The 25,141-nt window shown below is 39.3% G+C and overlaps 1 protein-coding gene across 5 annotated transcripts in view; it reads right to left on the reverse strand.

The window, feature by feature from the left end:
• The window catches only part of ELP1 (elongator acetyltransferase complex subunit 1), a 170,169-nt gene that overhangs the window by 133,188 nt on the left and 11,840 nt on the right, over positions 1 to 25,141 (reverse strand). For 4 of the 5 annotated variants that reach the window (XM_073545308.1, XM_073545338.1, XM_073545315.1 and 1 more), the window contains exon 2: positions 7,384 to 7,553. In XM_073545308.1, the coding sequence (XP_073401409.1) occupies positions 7,384 to 7,533 (150 nt within the window). In that variant the 5' untranslated portion in view covers positions 7,534 to 7,553. Of the gene's footprint in view, positions 1 to 7,383; positions 7,554 to 20,788; positions 20,812 to 25,141 lie in introns of those variants that run through there. The other variant, XM_073545322.1, reaches the window with a different exon arrangement.

Below are 25,141 nucleotides of genomic sequence, written 5' to 3' on the forward strand. Positions count from 1 at the left end.
GCATGGGTTTGTAACTAATAAGTCATGTCAGACTAACTTAATTTCCTTCTATGACGGAATCACTGATTGGGTGGATCAAGGAAATGCTGTTTAGTATATCTTGACTTCAGCAAAGCATTTGACAAAGTATCTCATACAATCCTTATTGAAAAAATGACTAAGTATGGAATGGACAAGGCAACTGTTAGGTGGATTCATAACTGGCTTAGTGATCGGACCCAAAGAGTGGTCGTAAATGGCTGCACATCCAGTTGGAAGAATGTCTCAAGTGGGGTACCACAGGGCTCTGTCCTGGGCCCTGTATTGTTCAACATCTTTATCAACGATTTAGATGAAGGAATTGAGGGTAAACTGATTAAACTTGCTGATGACACAAAGCTAGGAGGGATAGCTAATATTAGAGAAGAGAGAGAGAGGATTCATAAAGATATAAATAAACTGGAGAAGTGGGCAGCAACTAACAGAATGGTTTTTAACAGGGAAAAATGCAAAGTACTACATCTGGGCAATAAAAATGAAAAAAGCATATACAGAATGGGAGGAATAGGGCTAAGCAACAGCACATGTGAAAAAGACTTGGGTATACTAATAGATCACAGACTGAATATGAGTCAACAGTGTGATGCAGCAGCAAAAAAGACAAATGCAATTCTAGGATGTATTAACAGAAGCACACAGTCTAGATCACGTGAAGTCATTATTTCCCTCTACTCCTCTTTGGTCAGACCTCATCTGGAATATTGTGTCAAGTTTTGGGCACCACATTTTAAAAAAGACATCAACAAACTGGAGCAAGTTCAGAAAAGAGCGACCAGAATGGTGACAGGTCTGCAAACCCTGTCTTAGGGTATGTGCACACGCTGCGGTTCCGCAGCGGTTTTGGCCGCTGCGGACCCGCAGCAGTTTTAGCTGCTGTGTACAGTACCATTCAAATGAATGGTAAACAAAAACCGCTGTGTAGTCGGTGCGGATAAATCCCGCGGATTTCCTGCGGTTTTGAAACCGCAGAAAGAATTGACATGTCAATTCTTTCTGCGGAATCCGCAGCGAGTTCCTATCTCCACCATTGTGGAGATGGTGAATCCGCAGGACCAAACCGCAGGCTAAACCGCGATTTTTGCAAAATCCGTGCGGATTAATCCGCAGCGTCTGCACACACCCTTATGAGGAAAGGTTGCAGGATTTGGGAATGTTTAGTTTGCAAAAGAGAAGACTGAGAGGAGACTTAATAGCTGTCTACAAATATCTAAAGGGCTGTCACATTGTAGAAGGATCATCTTTATTCTCATTTGCACAAGGAAAGACTAGAAGCAATGGGATGAAACTGAGAGGAGACACAGATTAGATATTAGAAAAAACTTTTTGACAGTTAGAGTGATCAATGAGTGGAACAAGCTGCCACGAGAAGTGGTGAGTTCTCCTTCAATGGAAGTCTTTAAACAGAGGCTGGACAGACATCTGACTGGGATGATTTAGCGAATCCTGCTTTGAGCAGGGGGTTGGACCAGATGGCCCAGGAGGTCCCTTCCAACTCTACGATTCTATGATTCTATAATGTGGAACAGCCTTCTTAAGTAGTCTTGCCTTTATTTGGACACACCTGCCAAACTAATTTGCACAGGTATCTGCAATTGCTTTCAGTGATATAAAGAGCCCTGACACACATCACAATCAATTGGTTTAAATGACAAACAAAAAAATTCTAACCTTATCACTCCTAAACTCTTTTTGCATAATAATTTGGAACACAGTGTATAGTGTATACCTGTGTCATCTCCTCCTGTATATAGTGTATATCTGTGTCATCTCCTCCTGTATATAGTGTATACCTGTGTCATCTCCTCCTGTATATAGTATATACCTGTGTCATCTCCTCCTGTATATAGTGTATACCTGTGTCATCTCCTCCTGTATATAGTGTATACCTGTGTCATCTCCTCCTGTATATAGTATATACCTGTGTCATCTCCTCCTGTATATAGTAAATACCTGTATTTCATCTCCCATATCTATAGTATATACTTGTATGTCATTTCCTCTGTATAAAGTATATACTTGTATGTCATCTCCTTCTGCATATAGTATATACTTGTATGTCATCTCCCCCTGTATATAGTATATACCTGTGTGTCATCTCCTCCTGTATATAGTAAATACCTGTATGTCATCTCCCCTGTATAAAGTATATACTTGTATGTCATCTCCTTCTGTATATAGTAAATACCTGTATGTCATCTCCCCTGTATAAAGTATATACTTGTATGTCATCTGCTACTATATATAGTATATAGTTGTATGTCATCTTCCACTGTATATAGTATATACCTGTATGTCATCACCCCTGTATATAGTATATACAGTACTTGTATGTCATCTCCTCCTCTATATACCTGTATGTCATCTCCTCCTGTATATAGTATATACTTGTATGTCATCTCCTCATATATATACCTGTATGTCATCTCCCCCCTGTATATAGCATATACCTGTATGTCATCTTCCCCTGTATATAGTATATACCTGTGTGTCATCTCCTCCTCTATATACCTGTATGTCATCTCCTCCTGTATATAGTATATACTTGTATGTCATCTCCTCCTGTATATACTTGTATGACATCTCCTCCTGTATAGAAAGAATGCTGCCAAGAATTTGGGTATATGCGATATATCTTGCCACTATACAGATAGTAAAGCCCACAGGCGCAAAACCGTCCTCAAAAACAACTGCATTCTTTCCCCCTTCACTGTTAAGTTTCTTCTGTTTTGGAGGACTGCTTTGTGCCTGTGGGCTTTACTATCTATATAGTGGCAAGATATATCGCATATACCCGAATTCTTGGCAGCATTCTTTCCCCTTTCATTGCTAAGGTTATTTTTGGGGACTGCTTTGTGCCATGTAGGTTTTATTATCTACATAGTGATAATAGTTGAGTTTATCGGCGTATATGTACCTGGCTACATGTTCTTACTGATCAATTTATTATTTATAGCGATTTGGTGGCGTCTCTCACTGAGACATTTCTGCTTTTTTAATCTCCTCTTGGATGTGATTTTTTAACTATTATTATTAATAAAAATTGAATATTTTACACACTCTGGATCTCTTCATGTTTCTGTTGATGACGGTCATCAGAATGGTGGTTGCATTATTTATTTAAAGTGCCAGATCCACATGTATGTCAGACATTTTTTGTTAATTTGTTGCAGGAAGAAGCTGCCTCATCAACTACCTGTGACATTGATGCAAGAAACTTGATGAGGTGACAAGCGTAAAAGTCCCTCTACATCGAACCACTTAGATTTCTTTAAGGCCACATTAACACATTCAGTATTTTACATCAGTATTTGTAAGCCAAAAGCAGGAGTGGGTGATAAATCCAGAAGTGGTGACGTGTTTCTATTATACTTTTCCTCTGATTGTTCCACTCCTGGTTTTGGCTTACAAATACTGAGGTAAAATACTGAGCATGTGAACATGGTCTAAAGAAGCACTCATGTTAATATTTTTTACTCCCCAAATCTGTGTAAATGTTAGTGTAGTTTAGTGTCAGTGTGTTAATATAGTCACCAATAGCGGTTTTCTCCAGAATCATGCACATCTCTGCTCCTCTTGAGTTGAGCGAATTTGTTAGGGTCCCTGCTTATTCGGCAAGCTATAGCGCTTACTGAATAAGCTACAGCGGGAACTCTGATACATGGAGCGCGCCGGCTGATCAGTGCCGCAGATGCATGTGTCATGGCTGTGCAACAATCACGACACATGCATGGATAGCCTGTGTGTTGGGCTCTCCATGCATGTGCTGTGACAGTGACACAGTCGCGACACATGCAGCTGCGGCACAGATCAGCTGGCGCGCTCCACGTATCCGGAATCATTATCATACAAATGTTGGCTCATGACTGAGTTTTTAAAAGTCTGGGAGTCTTTTCCTCGTCCAAATGAGCCAACATCCACGGCTACAAATCAACAGACAGCATCTGCAATCGCCATGAGAACAATGGGAAAGTAGTTTTTGTAATTGAAATACTCGGATCTACTTCCAGCTGGTTTCATAATCCGAATGTGTTTGCCATTCACAGCTCCCAAACAGTTTGAAAAATTGCAACTGTCCAGAAATTTTGCAGCATTTTCCAGCCAGGGTTCAGTTGTGGGTTGGGGAGGAATTCTTCATGCAGAACATCACAAAGCATGGCAGGTGTCTCTAACAATCCCAGAAAGGGTGCTCACTCCAATCCGGAATTGAAAATGTAGAGATAATAAGGTCTGTCCGGTAGCCAGGAAACTGCCGAACAGAAAATAGGAAAAAAAAATATAAGTACATGGCTTTTCTAACAATAATACTAACGACGTGTTTGTTTATCAAAATTACGTACCTCAGGGTCACCAACAGACGTTCCTCAGTAGGAATTGCTTGACGTAGTTGTGTGTCCTGCCTGGTGATGGATCCTCGGACACGTTGCAGCAAGTCATGGAAGCTCTGTTCCGACACCCTCGTGCAGTCAAAAAACTTTTGCGGGTTTTTACGCAGCTCTGTGTACAATGAGTGGTAGGCTCCACGGCTCTCTCGGACTTCAACAATGGGGTGTTGCCAATAGTGATGACGACGTCTTCTCCGTCTTTCTCTTCTTTCTTTTTCACAAGCCACAGCAAAGGCAACAGCCAATTTCAATTGCAACTCAAGATTAATCATGACGCTCTCCACGCTAAGATCTATCATGCAGCTCGATCCAGCAGCAAAAGACGAGGATTTCATCAGTGCAGTGTGTCTAGCTATAGAAATCCCATGAGACACGGCCATTGGGTGTCTGGTGTCAAGGAAACTCTATTGGAAAAGCATTGGAAATATCGAACGCATGTGCAGAAACAACACACTTTTTTTTTCCTGTCATGAGTAAGATGATGCGAATAAAAAACGCTGCGTAAACATGCATTTTGCATGCGTTTGTGCCAGCGGATGATACGCTGCAGACTCAAACGCTAATGTGAATCTAGACTAAGGGGCCTTATTCCTCAGTGCCGCTTTTCATGACGCTAAGGGATAATTGGATATCACCTTCCTATGGGTGAAAATGCTGCAGGTGTCAGCTACATCACAGAGCCGATTAGCCCCATAGATGACACTGTCAATCGCGACAGCAGCATCTAGATGGTTAAAAGGGGGAACGGACTCCCTCTAACACTATTGGCTCTCTGCGATCGTCATTGCAAGTTCCGATAGTTTCTATCACAACCCTCGATCATGTAATGACCTCAGGGCTCAGTGGCCGATTAAGCCAGGGTCTAACTGGCTGTGTCAGTAAAAAACTTACAGGGCTCATGCACTGCAATACACTAGTACTCCAGTGCATGAAACCAGCATTCAAAGTTAAGAATATTCATGTCCCACAGTGGGATTAAGTAAAAATTAAAAAAAAAAAAAAAAAAAAAAGAATCAAATAAAACCGGGCAGCAAAAAAAAAAAACACAACAAAAAAACAAATATATATGAAACGTATAACGGATTGCTGTTTTTTGTGCATTCTGAAAGATCTGAATAAAAGCAATAAAAAAATACAGCTCATACAGCTCTGTTGGTCAATAATAGTAAATCGAAATAAGGCTTGGTTTCCATTTAGCCTATCCTCTCTGCTGATCACTTACCTTGGTATTTCCAATATATATCTCCCAAAAATGCAATTCAGATAAAACCCACAATGGAACTACTCATTATAATCAGGCAGATGGAGTCACTTCACTCCTGCGGTGTTCACTCTTTTGAGTGAGGACCACGCCTAAAAAGATGGATAACAAGGGAACAGATTTCATTTCCCAAATGGGGGACCACTACTTTGGATAGAAATTGCATAACAAATTATGGGGTTTATTTCCTCCAATTTGTAAAAATTACCCGGCTTCAGAGAAGCACACTGCGCATGATCGGGTTTTCTACACTTCCGGTTATACACAGTCCGAAGTGTAGAAAACCTGATGATGAGGGTTTTCTCTGTGAAGATGAAAACTCTCTAACGGTTTTATCTATCTTTCTGAAGATGACAAGCGTACACCAGGGTTCAGAGGATGAGGGAAAGGAGCCATGCGCAAGCTAAGTATAGCGCTAGCGCCGCCGCCGATGCTTATAAGTTATGTTATCACGCCCACAGGGGCGTGATCTCATCTAAGCGGGCTGACTAGTCTGGGGACACTAACGTCTCATCGACTAGTCAAAGGCCTCATTTACATATCATTGACGGACCTCAGAAATACTTTTTCGAAAGATCTGTTTGTGTGTAATGTTTAATACAGGGACTCTTAGACAAGGAGTTTACATATGCAGACACAACTGCTGGTGGTACTGGGGGCACGGGGGACCTGACCGGTTCAGTTAAAGAATAAAAGCATTCAAAGCTTGAAAAAAAAAATCGCTAATTTTTCTAAATTATCAACAAACATCAGATATTTTCAAGAGAAAAAAAACAAAAAAAACAAAACAAACTAAAACCATATCAATCTAAATTTACCACTAACAAAGTAAAGGATAAAAGTGCCCAATTATGTAGAAAAAAAAAGTAGTTCTCCAGCGATGATGAAAAAACAGGAAAGCATAAAACCTCTCATTTATTTAAACATATTAAAAGTCCAACATGTCGGCACCACAGAGAGCAGCACTACATATGACTAAGTCACACTAGCCGAAATGTGTTGGTTTTTCCTATAGTACTGACAAGTTTGACTTTTATGGTTAAATAAATAAGGTTTTATACTTGCCTGTTTTTTCATCATCGCTGGTGAACTAAGTTTTTCTACATGATTATATCTGCCTGGACTAGGGCGACTGCGTGCGGTGTGTTCTGCTGACAAGATGCTTCAGGCTGCAGTGAGCTGACTCTCCTTTGTTTCCTCTCCCTCTTTATTATTAAACTATGTCGATCGGTGCATGTGACAAAGGTGAGACATCCACTTATCAGTAAGTTAGTACCTATCTTGCAGCTAAGCGATAACGAGAGATGAGCAAACCCGAACTGTAAAGTTCGGGATTTGTACCGGGGCTGAACTCTGAACACGGACATCTACTGGAAATCCATTTTAGTATTGAGTTCCGAAGTCTGTGGCGTTAGAGGGAGCAGGGAAAACTACTACGACCATTTTACAACACCAAAGTTTGGGACACCATTGACTTCTATGGGGATCGGGTTAAAGTTCGGGTAGAGTTATGGTACCTGAACCGAACAGTAGACCAAAATTCTGTTGAACCTGACGAACACGAACATCCATGCGCCTGCTCATCCCTGGTGATAACTTGTTTTCAACGACAACCCTCTAAATACAATTGCTGATAATGCGGAGGATAACGACAAAAAAAATACAATTTTTGATGACGAGAATAATGTATAAATCAGTCACCTGCTCTGTATTAGGATCCAACTCTACCACACCAAAACATGATCCAATGAGAACAGTCCCAGTGTCTGCTCGCACAGTGAAGCATTGTGGAGTGCCAAGACCCTGAGTTGAGCCACAGTGCAAAGACCTCAGTAACTTCAGGTTTCGCATCTTGATAAATTATAAATGCTCTGTAGGAACAAAAAAACAAGGGAATATGAAAAATATTCTAGATGTGTAATGTGTACATTTCCTCATTCTTCATGAACAGCTGTGTCATGTGGTCTCCAGCCCCTCCTGGCAGCTCTTGGACCACCTTCTTGTTATTCTGTATTTCCGCATGCAACTGAAGATATTTCTTATAATTATTTCAGAAAGTTCCATGTATGTTCATTAGTTTTATTATTTTAGCGTTGGCAAGTCTATGGACGTATAAAAGTAAGTCTTACAGAAACCTTTTAATCTCAAACAAATGTTGACAAACTGTTCATTTAAAGATCTTAAGTAATGTGCAGAAACCGTGATGCTAAAAGTCTCCAGATTTCAAACTACATACATAAATAGATATCTTAATGCTTTTGAGGCAGGTGAACTTATTTTAAAAATCCATGATAGAATGGTGTACATTTTCTGAAAGGATTATACAGTCCCCCACTCTCAACTATAATGATTGACAATTCCTCAGTCTCCTCCTCCCTACTGCCGAGATCTCACTCTGCTCAGTGCATGCTGCTGCCGAGATCTCAGTCAGGGTGGGTGGAAATTGACTACACTTGGACTCTTGAACGATTACATTCTATAGCTGGGCTCATGAAATCCTCGATTTACCATCAGGATTACACAAATCTAACATGGATTTTTACAGTAACCGTCTCATCAGGTACAAGATGAATTTAACAACGTACAAATTGTGCAATCTGGTGAGAGATCCGCACCACTGCGGTCCTGAGAAGCAACTATACATTTCTCATTTACAGTCATCCTATATGGTGATCTCTATTCGCCTACTGTGTGGAGATTGGCGCTGCAGTCCTCCTGAATACAAGATCACTGATGCAGCGGCATGGTGAGCAAAGCATTTGAACCACATCATCTTGGATGCAGGAGGGTTTAAATACATGAGAAACGTAATATATGGGCTATTTACATACAAAGAATGGTAACACTGACCTCCTATATAACACGGGTTATTTACATGGATACAGACCATGGTAACACTGACCCCTATATAATATGGGTTATTTACATGGATACAGACCACGGTAACACTGACCCCTATATAATATGGGTTATTTACATGGATACAGACCATGGGAACACTGCCCCCCTATATAATATGGGTTATTTACATGGATACAGACCATGGTAAGACTAACCCCCCTATATAATATGGGTTATTTACATGGATACAGACCATGGTAACACTGACCCCCCTATATAATATGGGTTATTTACATGGATACAGACCATGGTAACACTGACCCCCCTATATAATATGGGTTATTTACATGGATACAGACCATGGTAACACTGACCCCTATATAATATGGGTTATTTACATGGATACAGACCATGGGAACACTGCCCCCCCTATATAATATGGGTTATTTACATGGATACAGACCATGGTAACACTGACCCCTATATAATATAGGTTATTTACATGGATACAGACTATGGTAACACTGACCCCCTATATAATATGGGTTATTTACATGGATACAGACCATGGTAACACTGACCCCTATATAATATGGGTTATTTACATGGATACAGACCATGGGAACACTGCCCCCCTTATATAATATGGGTTATTTACATTGATACAGACCATGGTAACACTGACCCCTATATAATATAGGTTATTTACATGGATACAGACTATGGTAACACTGACCCCCTATATAATATGGGTTATTTACATGGATACAGACCATGGTAACACTGACCCCCTATATAATAAGGGTTATTTACATGGATACAGACCATGGTAACACTGACCTCCTATATAACATAGGTTATTTACATGGATACAGACCATGGTAACCCTGACCCCTATATAATATGGGTTATTTACATGGATACAGACCATGGTAACACTGACCCCCCTATATAATATGGGTTATTTACATGGATACAGACCATGGTAAGACTGACCCCTATATAATATGGGTTATTTACATGGATACAGACCATGGGAACACTGCCCCCCTTATATAATATGGGTTATTTACATTGATACAGACCATGGTAACACTGACCCCTATATAATATAGGTTATTTACATGGATACAGACTATGGTAACACTGACCCCCTATATAATATGGGTTATTTACATGGATACAGACCATGGTAACACTGACCCCCTATATAATATGGGTTATTTACATGGATACAGACCATGGTAACACTGACCTCCTATATAACATAGGTTATTTACATGGATACAGACCATGGTAACCCTGACCCCTATATAATAAGGGTTATTTACATGGATACAGACCATGGTAACACTGACCCCTATATAATATGGGTTATTTACATGGATACAGACCATGGTAACACTGACCCCTATATAATATGGGTTATTTACATGGATACAGACCATGGTAACACTGACCCCCTATAAAATATGGGTTATTTACATGGATACAGACCATGGGAATACTGACCCCCTATATAATATGGGTTATTTACATGGATACAGGCCATGGTAACACTGACCCCTATATAATATAGGTTATTTACATGGATACAGACCATGGTAACACTGACCCCTATATAATATGGGTTATTTACATGGATACAGACCATGGGAACATTGACCCCACTATAACAAGGGTTATTTACATGGATACAGACCATGGTAACACTGACCTCCTGTATAACATGGGTTATTTACATGGATACAGGCCATGGTAACACTGACCTCCAATATAACATGGGTTATTTACATGGATACAGACCATGGTAACATTGACCCCAATATAACATGGGTTATTTACATGGATACAGACCATGGTAACACTGACCCCTATATAATATGGGTTATTTACATGGATAGAGACCATGGTAACACTGACCCCCCTATATAATATGGGTTATTTACACGGATACAGACCATGGTAACACTGACCTCCAATATAACATGGGTTATTTACATGGCTACAGACCATGGTAACACTGAACTCCTATATAACACGGGTTATTTACATGGATACAGACCATGGTAACACTGACCCCCTATATAATATGGGTTATTTACATGGATACAAACCATGGGAACACTGACCCCCCCCTATATAATATGGGTTGTTTACATGGATACAGACTATGGTAACACTGACCCCCTATATAATATGGGTTATTTACATGGATACAGGCCATGGTAACACTGATCTCCTATATAACATGGGTTATTTACATGGATACAGACCATGGGAACACTGACCCCCCTATATAATATGGGTTATTTACATAGATACAGACTATGGCAATACTGACCCCCTATATAATATGGGTTATTTACATGGATACAGACCATGCTAACACTGACCTCCTATATAACATGGGTTATTTACATGGATACAGACCATGGTAACACTGACCCCCTATATAATATGGGTTATTTACATGGATACAGACCATGGTAACACTGACCTCCTGTATAACATGGGTTATTTACATGGATACAGGCCATGGTAACACTGACCTCCAATATAACATGGGTTATTTACATGGATACAGACCATGGTAACATTGACCCCAATATAACATGGGTTATTTACATGGATACAGACCATGGTAACACTGACCCCTATATAATATGGGTTATTTACATGGATAGAGACCATGGTAACACTGACCCCCCTATATAATATGGGTTATTTACACGGATACAGACCATGGTAACACTGACCTCCAATATAACATGGGTTATTTACATGGCTACAGACCATGGTAACACTGATCTCCTATATAACACGGGTTATTTACATGGATACAGACCATGGTAACACTGACCCCTTATATAATATGGGTTATTTACATGGATACAAACCATGGGAACACTGACCCCCCCTATATAATATGGGTTATTTACATGGATACAGACTATGGTAACACTGACCCCCTATATAATATGGGTTATTTACATGGATACAGGCCATGGTAACACTGATCTCCTATATAACATGGGTTATTTACATGGATACAGACCATGGGAACACTGACCCCCCCTATATAATATGGGTTATTTACATGGATACAGACTATGGTAATACTGATCCCCTTTATAATATGGGTTATTTACATGGATACAGACCATGCTAACACTGACCTCCTATATAACATGGGTTATTTACATGGAAACAGACCATGGTAACACTGACCCCTATATAATATGGGTTATTTACATGGATACAGACCATGGTAACACTGACCTCCTGTATAACATAGGTTATTTACATGGATACAGACCATGGTAACACTGCCCCCCCTATATAATATGGGTTATTTACATGGATACAGACCATGGTAACACTGACCCCTATATAATATGGGTTATTTACATGGATACAGACCATGGTAACACTGACCCCTATATAATATGGGTTATTTACATGGATACAGACCATGGTAAGACTGACCCCCCTATATAATATGGGTTATTTACATGGATACAGACCATGGTAACACTGACCCCTATATAATATGGGTTATTTACATGGATACAGACCATGGGAACACTGCCCCCCTATATAATATAGGTTATTTACATGGATAAAGACCATGGTAACACTGACCCCTATATAATAAAGGTTATTTACATGGATACAGACTATGGTAACACTGACCCCTATATAATATGGGTTATTTGCATGGATACAGACCATGGTAACACTGACCTCCTATATAACATAGGTTATTTACATGGATACAGACCATGGTAACCCTGACCCCTATATAATATGGGTTATTTACATGGATACAGACCATGGTAACACTGACCCCTATATAATATGGGTTATTTACATGGATACAGACCATGGTAACACTGACCCCTATATAATATGGGTTATTTACATGGATACAGACCATGGGAACACTGCCCCCCTATATAATATGGGTTATTTACATGGATACAGGCCATGGTAACACTGACCCCCTATATAATATGGGTTATTTACATGGATACAGACCATGTTAACCCTAACCCCTATATAATATGGGTTATTTACATGGATACAGACCATGGTAACACTGACTCCTATATAATATGGGTTATTTACATGGATAGAGACCATGGTAACAATGACCCCCCTATATAATATGGGTTATTTACACGGATACAGACCATGGTAACACTGACCTCCAATATAACATGGGTTATTTACATGGCTACAGACCATGGTAACACTGACCCCTATATAATATGGGTTATTTACATGGATACAAACCATGGGAACACTGACCCCCCCCTATATAATATGGGTTATTTACATGGATAAAGACTATGGTAACACTGACCCCCTATATAATATGGGTTATTTACATGGATACAAACCATGGGAACACTGACCCCCCCTATATAATATGGGTTATTTACATGGATACAGACTATGGTAACACTGACCCCCTATATAATATGGGTTAATTACATGGATACAAACCATGGGAACACTGACCCCCCCTATATAATATGGGTTATTTACATGGATACAGACTATGGTAACACTGACCCCCTATATAATATGGGTTATTTACATGGATACAGGCCATGGTAACACTGATCTCCTACATAACATGGGTTATTTACATGGATACAGACCATGGGAACACTTACCCCCTATATAACATGGGTTATTTACATGGATACAGGCCATGGTAACACTGATCTCCTATATAACATGGGTTATTTACATGGATACAGACCATGGGAACACTGACCCCCCTATATAATATGGGTTATTTACATGGATACAGACTATGGTAATACTGACCCCCTATATAATATGGGTTATTTACATGGATACAGACCATGCTAACACTGACCTCCAATATAACATGGGTTATTTATATGGATACAGACCATGGTAACACTGACCCCTATATAATATGGGTTATTTACATGGATACAGACCATGGTAACACTGACCTCCTGTATAACTTGGGTTATTTACATGGATACAGACCATGGTAACACTGACCCCCCTACATAATATGGGTTATTTACATGGATACAGACCATGGTAACACTGACCCCTATATAATATGGGTTATTTACATGGATACAGACCATGGTAACACTGACCCCTATATAATATGGGTTATTTACATGGATACAGACCATGGTAACACTGACCCCCTATAAAATATGGGTTATTTACATGGATACAGACCATGGGAATACTGACCCCCTATATAATATGGGTTATTTACATGGATAGAGACCATGGTAACACTGACCCCCTATATAATATGGGTTATTTACATGGATACAGACCATGGTAACATTGACCCCAATATAACATGGGTTATTTACATGGATACAGACCATGGTAACACTGACCTCCTGTATAACATGAGTTATTTACATGGATACAGGCCATGGTAACACTGACCTCCAATATAACATGGGTTATTCACATGGATACAGACCATGGTAACATTGACCCCAATATAACATGGGTTATTTACATGGATACAGACCATGGTAACACTGACCCCTATATAATATGGGTTATTTACATGGATAGAGACCATGGTAACACTGACCCCCCTATATAATATGGGTTATTTACACGGATACAGACCATGGTAACACTGACCTCCAATATAACATGGGTTATTTACATGGCTACAGACCATGGTAACACTGATCTCTTATATAACACGGGTTATTTACATGGATACAGACCATGGTAACACTGACCCCCTAGACCCCCTATATAATATGGGTTATTTACATGGATACAAACCATGGGAACACTGACCCCCCCTATATAATATGGGTTATTTACATGGATACAGACTATGGTAACACTGACCCTCTATATAATATGGGTTATTTACATGGATACAGGCCATGGTAACACTGATCTCCTATATAACATGGGTTATTTACATGGATACAGACCATGGGAACACTGACCCCCCTATATAATATGGGTTATTTACATGGATACAGACTATGGTAATACTGACCCCCTATATAATATGGGTTATTTACATGGATACAGACCATGCTAACACTGACCTCCTATATAACATGGGTTATTTACATGGATACAGACCATGGTAACACTGACCCCCTATATAATATGAGTTATTTACATGGATACAGACCATGGAAACACTGACCTCCTGTATAACATGGGTTATTTACATGGATACAGGCCATGGTAACACTGACCTCCAATATAACATGGGTTATTTACATGGATACAGACCATGGTAACATTGACCCCAATATAACATGGGTTATTTACATGGATACAGACCATGGTAACACTGACCCCTATATAATATGGGTTATTTACATGGATAGAGACCATGGTAACACTGACCCCCCTATATAATATGGGTTATTTACACGGATACAGACCATGGTAACACTGACCTCCAATATAACATGGGTTATTTACATGGCTACAGACCATGGTAACACTGATCTCCTATATAACACGGGTTATTTACATGGATACAGACCATGGTAACACTGACCCCCTATATAATATGGGTTATTTACATGGATACAAACCATGGGAACACTGACCCCCCCCTATATAATATGGGTTATTTACATGGATACAGACCATGGTAACACTGACCCCTATATAATATGGGTTATTTAAATGAATACAGACCATGGTAACACTGACCCCCTATAAAATATGGGTTATTTACATGGATACAGACCATGGGAATACTGACCCCCTATATAATATGGGTTATTTACATGGATACAGGCCATGGTAACACTGACCCCCTATATAATATGGGTTATTTACATGGATACAGACCATGGTAACATTGACCCCAATATAACATGGGTTATTTACATGGATACAGGCCATGGCAACACTGACCCCCTATATAATATGGGTTATTTACATGGATACAGACCATGGTAACACTGACCCCCTATATAATATGGGTTACTTACATGGATACAGACCATGGTAACACTGACCTCCTGTATAACATTGGTTATTTACATGGATACAGACCATGGTAACACTGACCCCTATATAATATGGGTTATTTACATGGCTACAGACCATGGTAACATTTACCCCAATATAACATGGGTTATTTACATGGATACAGACCATGGTAACACTGACCTCCTGTATAACATGGGTTATTTACACGGATACAGAACATGGTAACACTGATCTCCTATATAATATGGGTAATTTACATGGATACAGACCATGGTAACACTGACCCCCTATATAATATGGGTTATTTACATGGATACAAACCATGGTAACACTGACCCCTATATAACACGGGTTATTTACATGGATACAGACCATGGTAACACTGATCTCCTATATAATATGGGTTATTTACATGGATACAAACCATGGGAACACTGACCCCCTATATAATATGGGTTATTTACATGGATACAGACCATGGTAACACAGACCCCTTATATAATATGGGTTATTTACATGGATACAAACCATGGGAACACTGACCCCCCCTATATAATATGGGTTATTTACATGGATACAGACCATGGTAACACTGACCCCTATATAATATGGGTTATTTACATGGATACAGACTATGGTAATACTGACCCCCTATATAATATGGGTTATTTACATGGATACAGGCCATGGTAACACTGACCTCCTATATAACATGGGTTATTTACATGGAAACAGACCATGGTAACACTGACCCCCTATATAATATGGGTTATTTACATGGATACAGACCATGGTAACACTGACCTCCTGTATAACATAGGTTATTTACATGGATACAGACCATGGTAACACTGCCCCCCTATATAATATGGGTTATTTACATGGATACAGACCATGGTAACACTGACCCCTATATAATATGGGTTATTTACATGGATACAGACCATGGTAACACTGACCCCTATATAATATGGGTTATTTACATGGATACAGACCATGGTAAGACTGACCCCCCTATATAATATGGGTTATTTAAATGGATACAGACCATGGTAACACTGACCCCTATATAATATGGGTTATTTACATGGATACAGACCATGGGAACACTGCCCCCTATATAATATAGGTTATTTACATGGATAAAGACCATGGTAACACTGACCCCTATATAATATAGGTTATTTACATGGATACAGACTATGGTAACACTGACCCCTATATAATATGGGTTATTTGCATGGATACAGACCATGGTAACACTGACCTCCTATATAACATAGGTTATTTACATGGATACAGACCATGGTAACCCTGACCCCTATATAATATGGGTTATTTACATGGATACAGACCATGGTAACACTGACCCCTATATAATATGGGTTATTTACATGGATACAGACCATGGTAACACTGACCCCTATATAATATGGGTTATTTACATGGATACAGACCATGGGAACACTGCCCCCCTATATAATATGGGTTATTTACATGGATACAGGCCATGGTAACACTGACCCCCCCTATATAATATGGGTTATTTACATGGATACAGGCCATGGTAACACTGACCCCCCCTATATAATATGGGTTATTTACATGGATACAAACCATGGGAACACTGACCCCCCCTATATAATATGGGTTATTTACATGGATACAGACTATGGTAACACTGACCCCCTATATAATATGGGTTATTTACATGGATACAAACCATGGGAACACTGACCCCCCCTATATAATATGGGTTATTTACATGGATACAGACTATGGTAACACTGACCCCCTATATAATATGGGTTAATTACATGGATACAAACCATGGGAACACTGACCCCCCCTATATAATATGGGTTATTTACATGGATACAGACTATGGTAACACTGACCCCCTATATAATATGGGTTATTTACATGGATACAGGCCATGGTAACACTGATCTCCTACATAACATGGGTTATTTACATGGATACAGACCATGGGAACACTGACCCCCTATATAACATGGGTTATTTACATGGATACAGGCCATGGTAACACTGATCTCCTATATAACATGGGTTATTTACATGGATACAGACCATGGGAACACTGACCCCCCTATATAATATGGGTTATTTACATGGATACAGACTATGGTAATACTGACCCCCTATATAATATGGGTTATTTACATGGATACAGACCATGCTAACACTGACCTCCTATATAACATGGGTTATTTACATGGATACAGACCATGGTAACACTGACCCCTATATAATATGGGTTATTTACATGGATACAGACCATGGTAACACTGACCTCCTGTATAACTTGGGTTATTTACATGGATACAGACCATGGTAACACTGACCCCCCTACATAATATGGGTTATTTACATGGATACAGACCATGGTAACACTGACCCCTATATAATATGGGTTATTTACATGGATACAGACCATGGTAACACTGACCCCTATATAATATGGGTTATTTACATGGATACAGACCATGGTAACACTGACCCCCTATAAAATATGGGTTATTTACATGGATACAGACCATGGGAATACTGACCCCCTATATAATATGGGTTATTTACATGGATAGAGACCATGGTAACACTGACCCCCTATATAATATGGGTTATTTACATGGATACAGACCATGGTAACATTGACCCCAATATAACATGGGTTATTTACATGGATACAGACCATGGTAACACTGACCTCCTGTATAACATGAGTTATTTACATGGATACAGGCCATGGTAACACTGACCTCCAATATAACATGGGTTATTTACATGGATACAGACCATGGTAACATTGACCCCAATATAACATGGGTTATTTACATGGATACAGACCATGGTAACACTGACCCCTACATAATATGGGTTATTTACATGGCTAGAGACCATGGTAACACTGACCCCCCTATATAATATGGGTTATTTACACGGATACAGACCATGGTAACACTGACCTCCAATATAACATGGGTTATTTACATGGCTAAAGACCATGGTAACACTGATCTCCTATATAACACGGGTTATTTACATGGATACAGACCATGGTAACACTGACCCCCTAGACCCCCTATATAATATGGGTTATTTACATGGATACAAACCATGGGAACACTGACCCCCCCTATATAATATGGGTTATTTACATGGATACAGACTATGGTAACACTGACCCTCTATATAATATGGGTTATTTACATGGATACAGGCCATGGTAACACTGATCTCCTATATAACATGGGTTATTTACATGGATACAGACCATGGGAACACTGACCCCCCTATATAATATGGGTTATTTACATGGATACAGACTATGGTAATACTGACCCCCTATATAATATGGGTTATTTACATGGATACAGACCATGCTAACACTGACCTCCTATATAACATGGGTTATTTACATGGATACAGACCATGGTAACACTGACCCCCTATATAATATGAGTTATTTACATGGATACAGACCATGGAAACACTGACCTCCTGTATAACATGGGTTATTTACATGGATACAGACCATGGTAACATTGACCCCAATATAACATGGGTTATTTACATGGATACAGACCATGGTAACACTGACCCCTATATAATATGGGTTATTTACATGGATAGAGACCATGGTAACACTGACCCCCCTATATAATATGGGTTATTTACACGGATACAGACCACGGTAACACTGACCCCCTATATAATATGGGTTATTTACATGGATACAAACCATGGGAACACTGACCCCCCCTATATAATATGGGTTATTTACATGGATACAGACCATGGTAACACTGACCCCTATATAATATGGGTTATTTACATGGATACAGACCATGGTAACACTGACCCCCTATAAAATATGGGTTATTTACATGGATACAGACCATGGGAATACTGACCCCCTATATAATATGGGTTATTTACATGGATACAGGCCATGGTAACACTGACCCCCTATATAATATGGGTTATTTACATGGATACAGACCATGGTAACATTGACCCCAATATAACATGGGTTATTTACATGGATACAGGCCATGGCAACACTGACCCCCTATATAATATGGGTTATTTACATGGATACAGACCATGGTAACACTGACCCCCTATATAATATGGGTTACTTACATGGATACAGACCATGGTAACACTGACCTCCTGTATAACATTGGTTATTTACATGGATACAGACCATGGTAACACTGACCCCTATATAATATGGGTTATTTACATGGCTACAGACCATGGTAACATTTACCCCAATATAACATGGGTTATTTACATGGATACAGACCATGGTAACACTGACCTCCTGTATAACATGGGTTATTTACACGGATACAGAACATGGTAACACTGATCTCCTATATAATATGGGTAATTTACATGGATACAGACCATGGTAACACTGACCCCCTATATAATATGGGTTATTTACATGGATACAAACCATGGTAACACTGACCCCTATATAACACGGGTTATTTACATGGATACAGACCATGGTAACACTGATCTCCTATATAATATGGGTTATTTACATGGATACAAACCATGGGAACACTGACCCCCTATATAATATGGGTTATTTACATGGATACAGACAATGGGAACACTGACCCCCTATATAATATGGGTTATTTACATGGATACAGACCATGGGAACACTGACCCACTATATAATATGGGTTATTTACATGGATACAGAGCATGGTAACACTGACCCCCTATATAATATGGGTTATTTACATGGATACAGACCATGGTAACACTGACCCCCTATATAATATGGGTTAATTACATGGATACAGGCCATGGGAACACTGACCCACTATATAATATGGGTTATTTACATGGATACAGACCATGGTAACACTGACCCCTATATAATATGGGTTATTTACATGGATACAGACCATGGTAACACTGACCTCCTGTATAACTTGGGTTATTTACATGGATAGAGACCATGGTAACACTGACCCCCCTATATAATATGGGTTAATTACATGGATACAGGCCATGGGAACACTGACCCCCCTATATAATATGGGTTATTTACATGGATACAGACCATGGTAACACTGACCCACTATATAATATGGGTTATTTACATGGATACAGAGCATGGTAACACTGACCCCCTATATAATATGGGTCATTTACATGGATACAGACCATGGTAACACTGACCCCCTATATAATATGGGTTACTTACATGGATACAGACCATGGAAACACTGACCCCCTATATAATATGGGTTATTTACATGGATACAGAGCATGGTAACACTGACCCCCTATATAATATGGGTTACTTACATGGATACAGACCATGGAAACACTGACCCCCTATATAATATGGGTTATTTACATGGATACAGACCATGGTAACACTGACCCCCTATATAATATGGGTTACTTACATGGATACAGACCATGGAAACACTGACCCCCTATATAATATGGGTTATTTACATGGATACAGACCATGGTAACACTGACCTGTATAACTTGGGTTATTTACATGGTTACAAAGCATGGTAACACTGACTCCCTATATAATATGGGTTATTTACATGGATACAGACCATGGTAACACTGACCCCTATATAATATGGGTTATTTACATGGATACAGACCATGGTAACACTGACCCACTATATAATATGGGTTATTTACATGGATACAGAGCATGGTAACACTGACCCCCTATAAAACATGGGTTATTTACATGGATACAGACCATGGTAACACTGACCCCTATATAATATGGGTTATTTACATGGATACAGACCATGGTAACACTGACCCCCTATATAATATGGGTTATTTACATGGATACAGACCATGGTAACACTGACCCCTATATAACACGGGTTATTTACATGGTTACAGTCCATGGTAACACTGACCCCCCTATATAATATGGGTTATTTACATGGATACAGACTATGGTAACACTGACCCCTATATAACACGGGTTATTTACATGGTTACAGTCCATGGTAACACTGACCCCCCTATATAATATGGGTCATTTACATGGATACAGACCATGGTAACACTGACCCCCTATATAATATGGGTTACTTACATGGATACAGACCATGGAAACACTGACCCCCTATATAATATGGGTTATTTACATGGATACAGACCATGGTAACACTGACCCCTATATAATATGGGTTATTTACATGGATACAGACCATGGGAACACTGCCCCCCTTATATAATATGGGTTATTTACATTGATACAGACCATGGTAACACTGACCCCTATATAATATAGGTTATTTACATGGATACAGACTATGGTAACACTGACCCCCTATATAATATGGGTTATTTACATGGATACAGACCATGGTAACACTGACCCCCTATATAATAAGGGTTATTTACATGGATACAGACCATGGTAACACTGACCTCCTATATAACATAGGTTATTTACATGGATACAGACCATGGTAACCCTGACCCCTATATAATATGGGTTATTTACATGGATACAGACCATGGTAACACTGACCCCCCTATATAATATGGGTTATTTACATGGATACAGACCATGGTAAGACTGACCCCTATATAATATGGGTTATTTACATGGATACAGACCATGGGAACACTGCCCCCCTTATATAATATGGGTTATTTACATTGATACAGACCATGGTAACACTGACCCCTATATAATATAGGTTATTTACATGGATACAGACTATGGTAACACTGACCCCCTATATAATATGGGTTATTTACATGGATACAGACCATGGTAACACTGACCCCCTATATAATATGGGTTATTTACATGGATACAGACCATGGTAACACTGACCTCCTATATAACATAGGTTATTTACATGGATACAGACCATGGTAACCCTGACCCCTATATAATAAGGGTTATTTACATGGATACAGACCATGGTAACACTGACCCCTATATAATATGGGTTATTTACATGGATACAGACCATGGTAACACTGACCCCTATATAATATGGGTTATTTACATGGATACAGACCATGGTAACACTGACCCCCTATAAAATATGGGTTATTTACATGGATACAGACCATGGGAATACTGACCCCCTATATAATATGGGTTATTTACATGGATACAGGCCATGGTAACACTGACCCCTATATAATATAGGTTATTTACATGGATACAGGCCATGGTAACACTGACCCCTATATAATATAGGTTATTTACATGGATACAGACCATGGTAACACTGACCCCTATATAATATGGGTTATTTACATGGATACAGACCATGGGAACATTGACCCCACTATAACAAGGGTTATTTACATGGATACAGACCATGGTAACACTGACCTCCTGTATAACATGGGTTATTTACATGGATACAGGCCATGGTAACACTGACCTCCAATATAACATGGGTTATTTACATGGATACAGACCATGGTAACATTGACCCCAATATAACATGGGTTATTTACATGGATACAGACCATGGTAACACTGACCCCTATATAATATGGGTTATTTACATGGATAGAGACCATGGTAACACTGACCCCCCTATATAATATGGGTTATTTACACGGATACAGACCATGGTAACACTGACCTCCAATATAACATGGGTTATTTACATGGCTACAGACCATGGTAACACTGAACTCCTATATAACACGGGTTATTTACATGGATACAGACCATGGTAACACTGACCCCCTATATAATATGGGTTATTTACATGGATACAAACCATGGGAACACTGACCCCCCCCTATATAATATGGGTTGTTTACATGGATACAGACTATGGTAACACTGACCCCCTATATAATATGGGTTATTTACATGGATACAGGCCATGGTAACACTGATCTCCTATATAACATGGGTTATTTACATGGATACAGACCATGGGAACACTGACCCCCCTATATAATATGGGTTATTTACATAGATACAGACTATGGCAATACTGACCCCCTATATAATATGGGTTATTTACATGGATACAGACCATGCTAACACTGACCTCCTATATAACATGGGTTATTTACATGGATACAGACCATGGTAACACTGACCCCCTATATAATATGGGTTATTTACATGGATACAGACCATGGTAACACTGACCTCCTGTATAACATGGGTTATTTACATGGATACAGGCCATGGTAACACTGACCTCCAATATAACATGGGTTATTTACATGGATACAGACCATGGTAACATTGACCCCAATATAACATGGGTTATTTACATGGATACAGACCATGGTAACACTGACCCCTATATAATATGGGTTATTTACATGGATAGAGACCATGGTAACACTGACCCCCCTATATAATATGGGTTATTTACACGGATACAGACCATGGTAACACTGACCTCCAATATAACATGGGTTATTTACATGGCTACAGACCATGGTAACACTGATCTCCTATATAACACGGGTTATTTACATGGATACAGACCATGGTAACACTGACCCCTTATATAATATGGGTTATTTACATGGATACAAACCATGGGAACACTGACCCCCCCTATATAATATGGGTTATTTACATGGATACAGACTATGGTAACACTGACCCCCTATATAATATGGGTTATTTACATGGATACAGGCCATGGTAACACTGATCTCCTATATAACATGGGTTATTTACATGGATACAGACCATGGGAACACTGACCCCCCCTATATAATATGGGTTATTTACATGGATACAGACTATGGTAATACTGATCCCCTTTATAATATGGGTTATTTACATGGATACAGACCATGCTAACACTGACCTCCTATATAACATGGGTTATTTACATGGAAACAGACCATGGTAACACTGACCCCTATATAATATGGGTTATTTACATGGATACAGACCATGGTAACACTGACCTCCTGTATAACATAGGTTATTTACATGGATACAGACCATGGTAACACTGCCCCCCCTATATAATATGGGTTATTTACATGGATACAGACCATGGTAACACTGACCCCTATATAATATGGGTTATTTACATGGATACAGACCATGGTAACACTGACCCCTATATAATATGGGTTATTTACATGGATACAGACCATGGTAAGACTGACCCCCCTATATAATATGGGTTATTTACATGGATACAGACCATGGTAACACTGACCCCTATATAATATGGGTTATTTACATGGATACAGACCATGGGAACACTGCCCCCCTATATAATATAGGTTATTTACATGGATAAAGACCATGGTAACACTGACCCCTATATAATAAAGGTTATTTACATGGATACAGACTATGGTAACACTGACCCCTATATAATATGGGTTATTTGCATGGATACAGACCATGGTAACACTGACCTCCTATATAACATAGGTTATTTACATGGATACAGACCATGGTAACCCTGACCCCTATATAATATGGGTTATTTACATGGATACAGACCATGGTAACACTGACCCCTATATAATATGGGTTATTTACATGGATACAGACCATGGTAACACTGACCCCTATATAATATGGGTTATTTAC

This window comes from Dendrobates tinctorius, unplaced genomic scaffold (genome assembly GCF_039654945.1).
Source record: "Dendrobates tinctorius isolate UK_male_01 unplaced genomic scaffold, ASM3965494v1 ptg000011l, whole genome shotgun sequence".
Taxonomy (NCBI): domain Eukaryota; kingdom Metazoa; phylum Chordata; class Amphibia; order Anura; family Dendrobatidae; genus Dendrobates; species Dendrobates tinctorius.